This window comes from Melozone crissalis, unplaced genomic scaffold (genome assembly GCF_028551555.1).
Source record: "Melozone crissalis strain CALT ecotype California unplaced genomic scaffold, PUWL_Pcris_2 ptg000005l_1, whole genome shotgun sequence".
In the NCBI taxonomy this organism is placed as follows: domain Eukaryota; kingdom Metazoa; phylum Chordata; class Aves; order Passeriformes; family Passerellidae; genus Melozone; species Melozone crissalis.
The window spans coordinates 48,882,619-48,897,938 of record NW_026535783.1 but is presented as its reverse complement, the minus strand read 5'-3'; the positions used below and the strand labels follow the sequence as shown (position 1 = coordinate 48,897,938).

General features: G+C 39.3%; 1 protein-coding gene across 1 annotated transcript in view; it reads right to left on the bottom strand.

The window, feature by feature from the left end:
- Positions 1–15,320, bottom strand: part of ARHGEF28 (Rho guanine nucleotide exchange factor 28) — an 84,903-nt gene that overhangs the window by 23,005 nt on the left and 46,578 nt on the right. The window contains exons 17-29 of the mRNA XM_054288140.1: positions 14,426–14,566; positions 13,712–13,962; positions 12,690–12,812; positions 12,180–12,297; positions 11,050–11,304; positions 10,103–10,179; positions 9,281–9,459; positions 8,518–8,612; positions 7,453–7,635; positions 4,988–5,119; positions 4,276–4,358; positions 906–944; positions 769–816 (exon numbers count right to left, since the gene is read on the bottom strand). Of these exons, the coding sequence (XP_054144115.1) occupies positions 769–816; positions 906–944; positions 4,276–4,358; positions 4,988–5,119; positions 7,453–7,635; positions 8,518–8,612; positions 9,281–9,459; positions 10,103–10,179; positions 11,050–11,304; positions 12,180–12,297; positions 12,690–12,812; positions 13,712–13,962; positions 14,426–14,566 (1,724 nt within the window). The remainder of the gene's footprint in view (positions 1–768; positions 817–905; positions 945–4,275; positions 4,359–4,987; positions 5,120–7,452; positions 7,636–8,517; positions 8,613–9,280; positions 9,460–10,102; positions 10,180–11,049; positions 11,305–12,179; positions 12,298–12,689; positions 12,813–13,711; positions 13,963–14,425; positions 14,567–15,320) is intronic.

The window sequence follows — 15,320 nt, the reverse complement described above, 5'->3', positions numbered from 1 at the left end:
TATTGTCCCTATTTGTTTTTCAATTACTCAAATTTTTTTGCATGAATTACAGGATTTTTATTTTGCTTTTGTATTGTTTCAATACACTTAACTTCTAAGCCCAAGGTTTCCAGGACTATTATGGAATATGCTAAGGGCAATAGGGTCTAAAAATTAGGTATACTTAGATGAAACATTTAAAAATAGAATTATAAAAGTGCAGCTAAATAAGAAGAAGTAAGTTAAGATATTCAAGCTTAGCATAAAAGAGGCAAATACTTCATACTAAGGCCCTACAGTAAGTGAAGTAAGTAATAAAGTAAGTAAGGCCCAAAGTAAGTGAGATTTAAGCACCTAAAATGGGCTGAGTTTGCTACCTGAGCTACCTGGCCAAATTACTGCTGATTACTAGCCAGGAGAACAGTCTAATCAAAATACAATTTTTTTTTTCAATTCTTTGAACTATAATTTCAGGAATCTGTATGTGGAATGACATCAGTTCAAGTGAAGCCATCATTTTACTTTCCTGCTAGGTTTTTGGACTGTAGAGACATCCTCTTTTGGGAGGAGGGACTGATCTCCAAGCAGGTTAGTATTATTCAGGTCTTAAAAGAAACCCACCACTGATGTAGAATAAAACTGTATCCTGTGACAACTTATGCAACAGTCAAAAGAGATCAGGATCAATTAACATAATGTCTAAAAGTAGGACAACATGAAAACAATTATTTAAAAGTAAATTATTAGGACAAACTAATTACTCTCTGAAGTTAGTAGTGGAGTAGTCACCTGCATGCTGTATAAGAGACGGGTTAAGTTCTGGATTGCTTGTACAATCTAGAAAATAAAAGAGAAGGATTTTCAAAGGTTTGACCACTGTTAACTAAATAATTACTACATTCTGTCTGAAGTTTAAATTAACTCACCTCTGTCCCTGTAGATTCTGAAAAATTCATATTTGCTCCCTAAAATAAACACATGTAGGTTTAAAAAGTTGTTTTAAATTTTAAAGTTGTATCATCAAGTTAATTTTTTTTTAAACTAGTGGGGACATGTGGCTAGGAAATGTGTATTGAGTCAACCCTTTATGTGGGTATATTAAAAAAGGCAGAAGCAACAATCTGTGAAGAATAATAATACATCAATAATGGAGTTTCCATGGAAATTGCTAGAGATTCTGAACACAACTGTACAAATTAAACTATTTCATCTACAATTTTAATCCCTTATGAGTAATGCTACACAGAAAAGACACTTCAATTCATTCTTTGTTTACTTGAGAGTTTTTATATATCTGTTGTATATACAGCCCAGTAGGTTAAGATTAATTACAGTAGGATGAAACAGCATAAGAATCTTCAAAATTAGAGATAATAATGTACTAAGAAACTAGCAAGAAGGCACGTTATTGGATCACAAAAAATGCCTTAGGTACCCTGTGAGATGCTATGCCCTGTACATGCTACAAAAGGCACCAGCATGGTCACTACCGTCCTCTGCAGCAAGGCACAGCTGCTTCACACTTTCCATCCTGCTCCCTTTTCCTAAGAAGTTCTCAAAATTTATGGGGTGAAGCTACCCATAGTCCCTTCAGCATGAAGAACAGCTCCTTTGAGAAAGATAAGATGAAATGGTGAGAACTGTTTCAAATACAATCCCTTCTGAGACTACACTGAAAAGACTTCCTGTATGATTTTTCCTTTTTTTTTTTTTTTCCAAAGAAGCTGACGAGAGTTTGGGGAATATTTGTTTTCTGTCTGATTCTCTTAAGTTCTCTACTGAGTCTCATTTTCCGCCACAGAGAGCAAAGCATCTGCTACATTTAGATGCAATAACTGAAAATGAAAATGAGAAAGACCAGCCCCCTAAACACAAGCCAGCACAGACACCCTTGAGGCAAAGGGAGTACCAGCTGCATCATTTCCTCCACTACTCTTTCTCTCGTTATATCTCTTCAGTATTTCCTTCCACTCCTCCTCCACATCTTAACCTCCTCCTTCTCACTGTATCCCCAAGCCATAGAAAAGCTCAGCTCTCCTGTGAAAGCTGAGTATTTTGTGTGGATGACTTTGTGCAGCACAAGAATGGACTCAAGATAGCTCTGCTCCTCCTTAGCAATGGACTCAAGATAGCTCTGCTCCTCCTTAGCTGTATGGTGTGCAGTGGGTAAGGAGGCAGCACAGGGCCAGGAGGGAGAGAAAGGAGATAATGCTGGAAGGGTGAGGAAGAGTGAAGGGAGAGCCTGCACACTGAACAAGAGCAGGGTTTCCCTCAGGTTGTTAAGCTCTTTTTAACTGAAAATGGATGCGCACAGGGGGAAGGTTTGTCTGGTATTGGCTTGACCAAGGAGTTGCAAGTGGCCAGTCCCAGTGCCCATGGTCCCCTCACTGCAGCACCACTTGAGTGCTAGGACATGAGGCTGAGGAAGGCTTAGATGAGCTGGCACATCCCTGCAAGTCCAGCTAGGAGTGAAGCAGTAATTTCAGGTGTTTAAATGTGCTGAAGGCCACCACTCTGCCTCTCCTCCTGATCACCTTGGTTCAGAGAGATGAGGATGGTCAGATTCCAGGGCAGGCTGCGCTGTGCTTTGAACAATGCCTGGGCAGATACACTTAAAAGGCAGGAGCAGGGGAGACAAGACGGGGATCACTTCTCACAGCTGCCCACTGGGGAGCCCTCACGTTGCAAGGACAATCCTCTTCCTTCCAGTATCTAGTCAGCATCTAGCTCCAAGCTGGGAGCTCTTGGCCCCCTGTCCAGCTCCTGTTTTCCCAAGCTAGTTGGGCTGAGTTCAGAGCCGTCACCCCACAACCCTGGGCGGCACACCCACCTCTCTGGAAAGCCCTTGCCTTGCTTGTTTTCTTTGCTCATTCTGCCACCTCCTGGTAACTATGATTCTGACATGGTATCCGAAGATGTGATACATGCCTTCCCAAACAATAGGCCATAAATAACAGGATGATGACTTAGAGTGGAAGAGTTGGAGGCAGGTCCCTCCAGCTTTATGAATAGGCATAACTTCAAAGTTAGAGGAGCTTGCTGAAGGCCTTCTCCAGTCAAATCCAGGAAACCTCCAATGGTAGAGACCCCCACAACCTCTTTGGACAAGCATTGCTCCTTGATCATCCTTGCACTGATTTTTTTTTCCTTATATACACTCATAATTTCCCTTGCTGCAACTTGTAATTTCCCTTATGCAACTTGTAATCCTTTTGCTGCACGCTTCTGAAAAAGAAAAAAAGCCCAGCTCTACCTTCTCTATAACCCCAATGGCAAAGTTTTCATGTAGAGTTACTGCAATTTTTAGCGGGCTATTTCTGAGCCCCTCCACCCTCTCTAGGTTCTATTCCTCTTCACCTGCTCCCTCACTTTGTTTTCAAACAATTTTTTCCATTCACATTCTTCATCTTGCTCTCTTCTACCAGCACTCTGATAAGTAAGATGATCTTGTGCTAAGCATATACATTTGCTTAGGACTAGAGAGATTAGTGTATTAGCAAGAGTATTCTCAATATAGAAAACAAACAAACACAAGGTTTTGGGCACACATGCCCTCTTTCAGAGCTGATGCAAATACAGTATGTTACTGCTAAACTTTTCAACAAAGTTTTCTTTCCATTTCAAAGTCTGTATCTTACATTCTTGTTTCTCCCCTTTATTCCCTTTGCGATTCTTATTCTCCACCTAAGAACTACGTTGTTACAGTTCACTTTATTTTCACACAGTAATTCATGTTGCTTACTCCAACACTCCGCTGCTACATAAAATTTGTCATTCCTAGTCTTGCCCAGAACTGATTTTTGATTCTGCTTTTCTCCCCAGATTTGCTTATTAGCTATAGGACTTTGAAAAATGGGCACTTTCTCTTCTATTCTCTAATTGCTCTATTCTGTTTTGATTCAAATTCTGAAGCAAGCTGGTGTAAAAACATTGATCCTATCTTGTGCTTGTTCTGAGGACGAAGTTCTTCCAATGCACAAGTGTTCCTTGCATTAGCTGAGGACTCTGTCACTGCAGGAGACTTTCATCATCCTGTGAACAGGAACAGCCCATACAAGTGGTTTGAAAACACTGCCTGCTATTACAACTTACTGATCTTAAGCCTTGCAGAAAAATCATTCTGTGCTTGGATTGTTTATGGCTGCTTTTTAAAATTTTATCATCAATTGCTGGGACCTCTATTACACTGAATTACCTGGATCTGAGTGAAAATCCCCATAAAAATTTGAATAGCATGTACATGCACAGTGCCCAGACTGCTGTGTGCAATGCAGGAAGAAAAACTGTTTGCAATACCTTATCCTGAAGATCACCTGCCATTTCCTTTTCAACACTGAGATCAATTTCTGGTGATTCTTCAGTTTCTTTTCTTTCTGCATCTAACAAATAAAGCCCCAAGAAAATTCATAAGAAAGGTATCAAAGCATATGTTGACTAGAAAAACAAAGAGCATGCTTTTCTACAGCTACTCAGGACTATGAGAAAGTGATTTTTATAGTTTGAAGTTACATAATGGATCTTAGGCTGGGGAAAAACTAATTTGCAAGCCATGATGGCACACATGGCCCAACTCAATTTTCCTACCATACAAATTAGCACTATTTCATTTATGAAAGGTTGGAGATAAGTGTAACCATAACACAAAAAATGCTCTGTAGCAATGTTTTTTACACAACTTTAGTCACAAATTTGTTGTGAGAAATTAATGCCACCCTTTGCAGCTGAAATTATTGGAATATTAATCCCAGTTTTCAACCCTCCTGACAATAAGAGAAATGGCCTATATTGCAACATAGACTTGGTGCAGAGCATAACAACAATGACAAGAAAGTGTACTTTCAACAAAGCTATGTAACAATTTACACTACCTGAGCATTTGCCCAAAGACAACTTCTATTACATTATTTTCTATTGATTCTGTCCTAAACCCTGGAGGCTTCCCAAAAAACCAGTCTGGTATCAATTATTACAGCATTCTAAAGATGTAAAAGTATCAAATTTTACTCACCACCCAGAACAGATTCCAGTATTTCATTGGTAGCAAATCTATGCTTCACACTTAATTCCTCAGTACTTTCCTCTGGTGATCTGTCTGGTTCACTCACTTGTGACGTTGTTACAGCAGTGTGGAGACTTTCAACTAAAGAGGAAAACATGCAGAATTACACACATCCCTTAAATAGCTCCTTAGTGCATGAATGCACTCAATGACATAGAAATGTGTGAACATGGAATAATTTAGCTTGTAAGGGACTTTCAGAGGTCACCTAGTCCTGCACTTCACTAAAACCTGGTCAGTCTAAATTGTGTTGCTCAAAGCGTTGCACAACAAGCCTTTAATGCCTCCAATGATGGAAACTTCAAAGTCTCCCTGAGCAATCTGTTCCAATTTTTTAACATTCTCATAGCATTTCATTTTTAATTTTAGTTAATTGGAATTACCTGTGTTTCATCACAGGACTACTGTCTCTTGTCCATGTGTTCTTTTATTGTCATGTGCCTCTGCAAAAATCCAGCTTCTCCATATCCTCCCATTAAGCTGCTGTGGACAGAAATAAGATCCCACCAAGCCAGCTACCTCAGCTTGTCTTCAGACATCATGTCCTCCTGCCCTCTAGTCATTCTGGTGCCTTTCACTGGATTTGTTCTACTTTGTCAATGTCTCCCTTGGCCAGGGAAAGTGCCGCATTTGTCATGGCAGCCCAGATAGGACTCGCCAGGGTTAAGTAGAGGAAGAATCACCTCCTCTGTAGGGGTCTCTCCAGCTCACTGAATGCTCCACCTCTTGCCATGACAGTCATGGGCTTGCTAAGAGTGTACTCAATCCTGAGGTTAACTGCATTAAAAAAAGTGTTGAACACTACTGGTCTCAGGATACACCCCCTCAGAGAATCCCCTAATAGCATGATACCAACTGGATGTCATATGCCATACAACTGACCCCTTCAGCCCAGCAGTCCAGCCTGTCTTCCACCCAGTTAAGCAGTTTACATCAATTCAGATGTAAGCACACTACAGACAGTGCAAACAGTGTGGAAGGTCTGAGAAATGTCAAGGTAACCAACACGCACTCTTCTCTCACCATAAAACCTGTCAGGTTAGTTAGACACAGTTTGCCCTAATTAATCCATGACAGTTGTTGCAAATCATCTTCCTGTCTTTCAGGTTCTTGAAAATGCCTTCCAGGAGGATTATCTCAGAGATGCTGATGAGACTGACTGTTTTTTAGCTCTCTATATATTTCTTCTTGGAATGTGAGGCTTGCTTTCTTCAAGTCATCAGGAACCTCTCCTGATCACTGTGACTTTCAAAGTCGACAGAAAACAGCCTCACAGTGACATTAGCCAGCTTGCTGTGCAGCCTTAGATTTATCCAATCTCATCTCATGGATTTGTGTATACCTAATTTGCTTAAGCACTGTGTAATTCTGTCTTTGTCTACTGTAAGCAATGCTTTATTCCCATAGAGCCTGCTATTAGCTCAGGAATTTAGTATTTCCATCCTGGAAAATGATCCCCACAACTTGTCTATAATGTAAACAACTGTAAGCTCACAGAAAGTGTTGTAGAGTCCCGAAATCCAAGACATCATCAACATCAACAACAGCATGAGAGAAAGTGAAAAGTACAGAACTGGGTAGAATAAGGTGTGTAATAAGTATAGGCTTCCATTTCAAGTATTTTCTGTTTCATCACTGACTTACTACCCTACACAAATTTAATCAATTTTATCAATAAAATGCTCTTTGACTTTATAATGATGATGAAGACCAAGCTCCACTGATTTATAGGTTGAAATGTTGCTAGTAGCACACAGTTCTCAATTTAGGTGATGCTAAAATCAGGACTCCGTTTACCAGTGCTCCTTTCCACTAAGTTTAGGAGAAGTTTAGTTGAAGATCCAGCTAGGGAAGGTATCTACAAATACCATTCCCTTCCTTCCTTTGTAGGACAGCACTATGGATGGTGTGGCCATCTACCAATATCCTGTGAGATAGCAGGCAGAAAAAACAGGGCTCCTACAGCAATTGTGGCAGGTGTTTCTTGGTAGAAATTTGATTTGCTCTGCAGGAGATCATACAAGATTCTGAACTGACATCAAAATCAGCCAAGGTAGGTGAAAGTTGGGGACCAGGTGCAATACCATACAGCATCCAAGCTTCTCCCCTGCTGTGCTTCACAGAGCTGTACTGTGAGGACAGCTAAGAACCTAACACCACGCCCCTGCCTGCATATTTTGATGCTATGCCCTAAACATATCCGCTATTTTAAAACCTGGCAGGTACCATCTCCTGTATCTGACAACAATAAATGCAGCAGATTTTTTTTTTCTATGCCCTTTGGCAATTTTTGACACTGCCACTTCTTGAGACTTGGCAGAATTGCAACACAAGGCCACATGTCTGCACTTGGTAACCTTAAAATATCTACCCACATGAAGAGCCACCTATCCACTCTTCCAGTGCAAACTCACCTTCTCTGAGTGCTGCTGCCAGCAGTGAAGCAGCCTGTGGAGTTTCTCCGGAATCAGGTTTGATAAGTAGGTGAGGTTCTACATGGACATCGTCAAACCCACACATATCTCCCAGTTCTGCATAGATACGCAACTTTTCTTCTAAATAACTGCAGATTTGCTGGTCCTGGTTACTCAGTGATTCTGTCAACCAAAAATTGAACAGTGCAAAAATTGAAAACTGTGGTCATTTTTTATGCTGCAGGGAAAGCATGCTCCCCATTCACCTTTCTAATCTTTATGCCATGTAGGAAGTGCTAATTCAAGTTAAGCTTCATTTAAGTGGCCAGGACCCAAATTCATCCAAGTTCATCCCACAGTCTGTCCAAATGAAAGCTAACATACACCCTTGCAGAGTCTAGGCCAAAGCCCTGCCCCAATGAGGTGGCTTTGGCTGCCCTTTCTGGCCCTTATTACTGCTCTTTTCTTACAACAACCTGCTAGTTCTACCTCCTGGAAAAGCACTTGGCTCATGCGTGCTAATAACTCAGGGCCTCAACCTCAGAGAACACCTACTTTCAGCAGAGGATGTGGCTCTCAATAGGACAGACATTGCTGCAATGTCTCTCCTCATGGCAGTATAAAGATGTGGGAGTTAGGCGTAGGGGCACCAAGGAACCAGAATTTATCCTTATTAGCTATATTTGCAGATAAAAATATTAGCAGCAAAGGACAAAGTGCCATAAACAAGCACAAAGCCACACAATTTCGAAGATTCAAGGTATTTTCACAAACTCAGAACTACTTGGTCCTGATGCTAATCTGTGAAATTCAGTGTTTGTTTTGAAAACATCAAGTTTTACTTTTTTTTTTAGTTACAGAAATGTAGCAAAAACATTAAAGTGTTTGAAAAAACATTCTCTTTTACTACACTTATGTTATACCATCAGACCACCTCATCCGTCTCTGCTCTGACTCTGCCTGTTGAGCCACTTTGAACACACCAGCCAGTATAGGTGCATGACTAATTCATCCTGAATGCTGAGGATGCTGGAGCTCTCAGAGCAACAGGAAAGGGTACCACACCTTGATATTTCTGAATTCTGTATGCCTTGGCCTCAGTAATACGTCTGTCCTCATCAGATTCACTCATTTTTACTTCTTCTTCTTCCTCTGGACAACTTCAAAGATAAAAGACAAAGGTGGATAAAGCAAGATCTGCACATCATATATTCATCTTCAATACAATATTTTGTTCACAATAAACAGAACACAACACCAGCACCTTTTGCAATAATCCAGAAGCATGCCATTTGTCTGCCTCTTTAAGAAGCAGTAAGTGGACATCAGGCAGACTGAAGGACTCCTTATTACTCTGGTACGGCTGCACTGAGCAGAGAGAGTGGCTGGTGCACACCCACAGGTCTGCTGTCCCAAGCACAACCTTGGGCCCATCAGAAGCAATGTTTTCCCCACCATTCTTAATGAGCTGATGCCAAGATAACAGGCATGAATTGTGATTTTCTCAAAATGGTTGTACGGACACCTGCAGGACCCTGGAAGGCAGACAGTGCCAAAGGCAAAGGTGGGGGAAGGCTGGTAAAATGTCTGGTAAGGATGTCTAATGAGGAACAGAAAGGGTCTGCTGATTCAGTGGGAAACCAGGAGGAATATGGGAAGTATGGCAGGAGTGATTAAGAGGTTTTAGGGCCTTGAGCTCAAAGGAAAACTCAAATTCACAGATAGACCCAGTACAATGGAGAACAAAGAATATCCTGCCATGAATATCCAACCAACCTCCCATCTGCTTTGGACTACCAGCATGAAAACCAAACCCCTTTTTCCCTACCTTTCCACTGCCTCTTGAATATGCCTCATCCAGTTGTTACGTTCTTCTTTGGAGCTGGTATGAACCTCATACATCTCAGGTCCCACAGATGAAGCACTGATCAGAAACATCCCCCTTTCTTCATTGGCTACCTCTCTTACAATGAGCTTCTGAAGGGAGATAACTGAGGGCTTCTGGTCCTGCAGGAAACAGTCAAAGCACACGCATAATAAATTACTTTCTTATAAAACACCACACTCTAGGCAAAACATGAGTTTTCACTAGTTCTGGTATAGTCAGACTACTGAAAGTTTTGAGTAATCAGACATTCTTTTAAACTATTCTTTAAAATATGTTACACTGTCAACAAACAAATTAAGCACTAAATATGTGCTCAAAAGAAAATCTCAGAGGCTCACTGATACTGAGACACAATATTCATATTATGTTTGTATTTTTACAGTTTGGGAACTTCTTTCCATGACTTTTCATGTCTTTTATGTGTGTTTACTACTATATTTTCAGTAAAAACTGTTCTTCTGTTTGTTTTACAGAACAAAAAAATTAAAATTTGTATTAGACAACTGAAAGAGCCTGCATTACTTCCCACCTTCACAGTCATGTAAGGCACAATATTAAAGATAAACTTCTGTTATTTTTATCCTTCTCCACAAAAAATTTACTTTTAAAAAGAAATTAAATTTTCTTTATACTGACATACAATACCAGGATTTTAGAAAAAACATAAGTTATGTGGGAATGAGCTGGATAACGACCTAAGTTTTGAGAAAGATACAAGTAAATGTGCAACATGTGTGTTAAAATATCTGATAATATACTCACAACAGCTGCAAAGATGTATTTTTGATCCTTTTCTTGTAAGAACAGTAGTACATCAGTGAGAAGCAGAGCTAAGGTGTCTTAAAATGAGAAATGGAAAATAATGGCTTTTAATTAAAATTAGTGCAATCAGTGTTAAATTCTTAGTTTATCTTTTTAAAATAAAGGGAGAAGCCCTGATGAAGAAATATCTTGCAGAATCCTACAGCAAACTGAACAGGAAATATCTGAATTAGCCCATGGTCTGCATGAAGCACTTGCACATCCCGGCTTGATATCTCCCAGGAAAGTGCACCATGCTGCAACAGGCCCAGGGAAAAAAGAAAGCTTTGCACCAACAGCAGTACAACTTCCCTAAGCCTGACAAAGACTATCTTACATAACCTTGCTTTGTCTGTGCTGTAACTCACTTTTACACTGGTAAAAGCATTTCTAGAATAATGATCAACAGATAGCTTTATAAAGTTGTACAGCAAAAACTAGTGTTTTTTCCTAAAAAAAAGCCCAAACCCTAATACACGATTAACACCAAAAATCAAAATCTGAGCTTGCATGTAAAAATTGTGCTCCAGCCAATTGTGGCTTCAGAATTTCTTTTCTACTACGGATGTCTCATTACCACTGAATTGTTAATAAGCTATTTTCAATGGCAAATACTGCGAACAATAAAATGTACAAGTGAAAATATTATATTATGAAATGAAATTGAAAAACAAAAAACTTGAAGGAGGGGATTGGAAGAAGAAATGCAAATGGTATTGTATGTGAATTTGTGTTCTTACACAGTTTACTCACAGCTTCTGGAACTGATCATCCAGAATTGGCAATACCATTACCTCAGACATTCTTATTTTCAATATAGCACAAGAAAGTATTTTCACTCTTTAACCAGTCTTTGAATGTTATTTGCAAATAAAGAGTTAAAGGACTTTACTGCTCAGATGAAGTACCTTTGAACCGACCAGTCGCTGTCTTCCAATACACTAAGCCTTCATGAAGAAGTATCCTCTCTTTCCTCATCAAGTCTTGCTTCCTAAAAACATGGCCATTTTTCAGCTTTGTGTATGTTTTGTTTTCAGTTCTACAGAGAATTTCCAACAGCTTTTGCTTTTTCTCATACTCATTCACTTTCAAATCTACTGTTGCTATTATATCCTTAATTAGACGAAGGGCTTTGCACAAGTCTTTATGTTCTTCTGTTCCTTCTGTATGAAACAAAAAAAGATAACACGACACTAGTCACCATGTTCAAGAAAATATATAATTCCTTGATTTCTAGAAACAATCAGCATGATGCAAACCTCAATTGATAAATTTATCAATTTAAATTTGAACCTTGCAACCATTTTACTAGAATTATTAGAGGTATATACCTTTGACTCACCTATTAAAAGATGGCCAGTACCTCAGATTTATTCATTAGCCCAAAAACCACGTTGAATAGTTTCTGACATATTTATGAGGTGTGAGCGCTCAAAAAATAAATCAGTGGCCAAGTAAATCATATAGCATATTTTTTTTCTGGCTAAACAAAGTACCCTTGAAACAGGATTGCAAGTACAAAGGATTTGCATTGTATATACAACTTTCTACAATGCTTATTTACTGCCCATTTAGGGGGCAATACCTGTAAGTTAATAGCAATTGCAAAAAGCTATACTAAGTTCCAGAGGGCATTCAAGCTTTGCCTGAAAAAACAGAGACTAATTTACAAAATGTTTGCCCAGCCCTACTTAGAAAAAGCTCCTCCAGAATAAATTCCAAAGGTACACATGTATCTGAGCTAGTTCACATACTTCAGTCAAGGTCTTTTCCTAAAACAAGTATGTTTTTCTGGACTTCTGTGGCCTACCTGGCTGGAATATCAGAAATCTTCACCTAGAAGATAGACAAGACCTATATAGACCAGACAGCCCTGTTCAGGTGACATTTGCCTGAACAGTACGTATTTATGTTGCTCTGGTTGTATCTCTACAGAGCAGTTAATTTAATCTTTTCTGATATTGTAGCTGTGCAAATTCCTTATGTTAGAATTGTGCTAGGATTTCAGACATGAAGCAACACTTTAGCTTTTATTTACCTTTTGAGTATTGCAATATCCTTTCAACCAGAACAGGGTATTTGGTGATTCGCTGGGTGACGAGCAAAATGCATTCAGGGATTCCTCGGCGTCGTGCCAACAGGTTGCTATTTCTCAGCTGCACAAATGTAAATATATACCTTAGGTAGTAAATGCATATTAAACCACCAATTGACTAATAAGAAATATGATCTAAAAGCATTAGAATAAGTTAAAACAAATGCTGGGTAATTGGAACCATCCCCAAGGAACAGTTGCTGTGCTGAGGGATGAGGCATACTGTAACAGGAACATGTGTGTAATACACACTGGATGCCAAAGCATTCTAAAATTTGAAAGAAAACTGTGATTTATCAGCTCACTAGTTAAGGAGAAAAAAACTTTTGCCATTTTTATTAGCCATTTAAAGTGAGTTAGTGAATATAATTCCAACCCTAAATCTAAGTAATAGCTATGCACCTTTTTCCTGAGCACTTTGTCAGTAGTGCTCATGATTCCACATTAACTTACTTTAATAAAATTCTGGAACTTCTTGTTTTGTTGCAGCTCTTTGAAGAGATTAACAGCTTCTTTCTGATGGCTACAAAACTCTCCGTATATTTTCTCCATTTTAGTTGCATTTTCCTCTGAAAACTGAAGAAATTCATAAGTGGATTGTGCTCAACATTCTATCTAACAGGAAACTGAATTTTAACTAGTGAATTTTGTACAAATTGGGAACTTTTACATTAAGGGTTTATCAAGTTCTCTGAATTTCACTAACCTGTCTGTAGGTCTGTCACTACAGAATGAAAATATGCTAGCTGTTTTTAGGAGCAAGAAGAGGAACGCAGGCTGGAGAGAGCACAAGCAACCTCCACTGTACTCTTGCCAGCAACAGCTAGAACATTATAACAGCATTTCCTTCACCTCTTTTCAAACACAACCCTCTGAGGTTCATTTACTTTTGTCCCATCTCCACATTGTTTCCCGATAAGCTAACATCTCAGCTCTTTATTTAGCGGAGTTAAAAAAGACTGACAGAAGGTGAAAAGCGACACCTCCCTTTCACAAGGAACTGAGGTGTGAATGCCAAGCCATCAGTTAGCTGTTCTTCAGCCACAGGAAACACCCTGCAACCACACCTTCCTTACTGAGCAGTATCCTGGGATGTAACTGATCTGGGATGCCAGATTACTGCAAGAAATTAATGGGTAGTTTCCATCATCAGTTCTTCACATCTCTCCTCAGCTGATAAAGTGAATCCATTACTTCCATTTTTTGCAGTCCGTAGTATGACAGAAGCCTTCTACTGCAAACATGACCAAGTTCATCACTTCCCTTGTCACTCACCCCAAGTTCACACAGCTACGTCACAATAATGATATCTTTTCGCATTGTTCTTTCATCCTGAAATAATCAGGGGAGGACAGGTTTTAAATCTTTTTGAGCAACCATAATTTTCTACTTGCCCACAGAAGTTTTGGAGTAAAAAAATTGTTTAAATTTGGAACTCTGAGAACTTAAAGGATTAACAGAACTGATGCTTCTACCTGCTGCACAAGGATGTCTCCAATTCTGCTGATGACAAAATTACGCTCGTTCCCTGCCATACATGATTCCTGCCGCCTTTCCTTCATTCTGCAGAAGAATTGCCTGTGCACCTCCAGTAGCTCATCTAAGCAGGGGAATATTCTGTCCACTATGCTGTGGTCAAGCTGCAGTTCTTCCTTCATCCCCTTCCTGAATATTTCAGACATAATGAACAGGGTATGGATGTGATGTACTTCTGTTTGCATCAGCTCTGTGGTATAAAAGAAAAAAGGATAGTGTAGTAATCCCCTGAATATTCTGCACACCTTATAAGACAGAATTTAGTCTATCAAATACACAGTCATAATTCCTTTTTGGGTGTGAGCCTCAAACCTAATCAATTATGTCAGCAGGAAGACTTAATTTATCTGGCTCTGACACAATTCTCTCTGTATCCCACTGAACAAGCTGTGGTTTTAATAGCTTGAGCTGAGGATCGGATGAGGCCCCTTCTAATTTCAACCATTCTGTGAACAGGCTAGGTATGTCTCTGGTAGCCACTACTATAAATTTCCTTAGTTTAGGAGACATACTTTGCGATAAAAATGTTCTTTGAACCTTCGTATTGTTTTGAGTTGAAGCACTCATTCTTCTGGCCATAAACCATGTAGATTCCCTCTCTATTTGATACACCAAATAGCATTTAAACCTACACACAGCTTTGAAATACTGACCAAATATGACATCCTGCCGCTTGACGACATCCTTTTCTTGCTTGCTACAGAACATTGGATCCACAACAAGACTCCAGGAGTCTGCCTCAAACTCTTCTGCATCTGTGCAGAGATCAGTCCACTGAGACAAATCCACATCATCTATGACAAAATTTGTATTTCTTTAACACCACATGTACAAAGAGTAAGGGAAGTCCTTTGGCACATGTAGATCTATTCATATAGGGAACACATCACAGAGATGAACATGACAGGTAAGACTTCTGCAAATGCTGGCACTGTCTTTACTACAGCAAAGTTTGCCAGATGTGAATACTATTATCAAAGTGTTGAAATGCTTTTGCGACAGAAGGGGAGGAGAATAGGTAAAAAACACTCTTCTTTCCTCAAATCGTTTTTACAACTCTTTGCTGGCATAAACCTTTTAAAATTTAAAAATAAAATTCAACATTTTCAATACCAGATGTCCAGTGAGTGGTACGTGCACCATCCTACGTGAGTGAAAGCCCTTCAGCTTTCAAATTCAGTCTCACACCTAGCTACACAAAAAATCGATTTCTATTTGCTTCATAAGGCTATGCCGCTATTGTAACAGCACAGCTTATTATCAGGAGTTAAGAATTTGGGCTACTGAGGAAATACAAGTGTTGCAGGTTTACAATTTGCAATGGACACTGTCAACAGGGTTATCTGGATGAGTGCAAAAGAAAAGTGTATTACTGTTCTGTTTCTGAAAGGATGCCAGTACATTTATCCCTATTACTTTAAAATGGTAATAGCATACTAAAATATTCCAAAAGTTATAAAATAGTTAGTTACAAGGAATAAAGGAAAAGTTCATTTTTAAGATTAATGTGTTTGATTTCATCATTTTAAAGAGGGATGCAAATGTAAT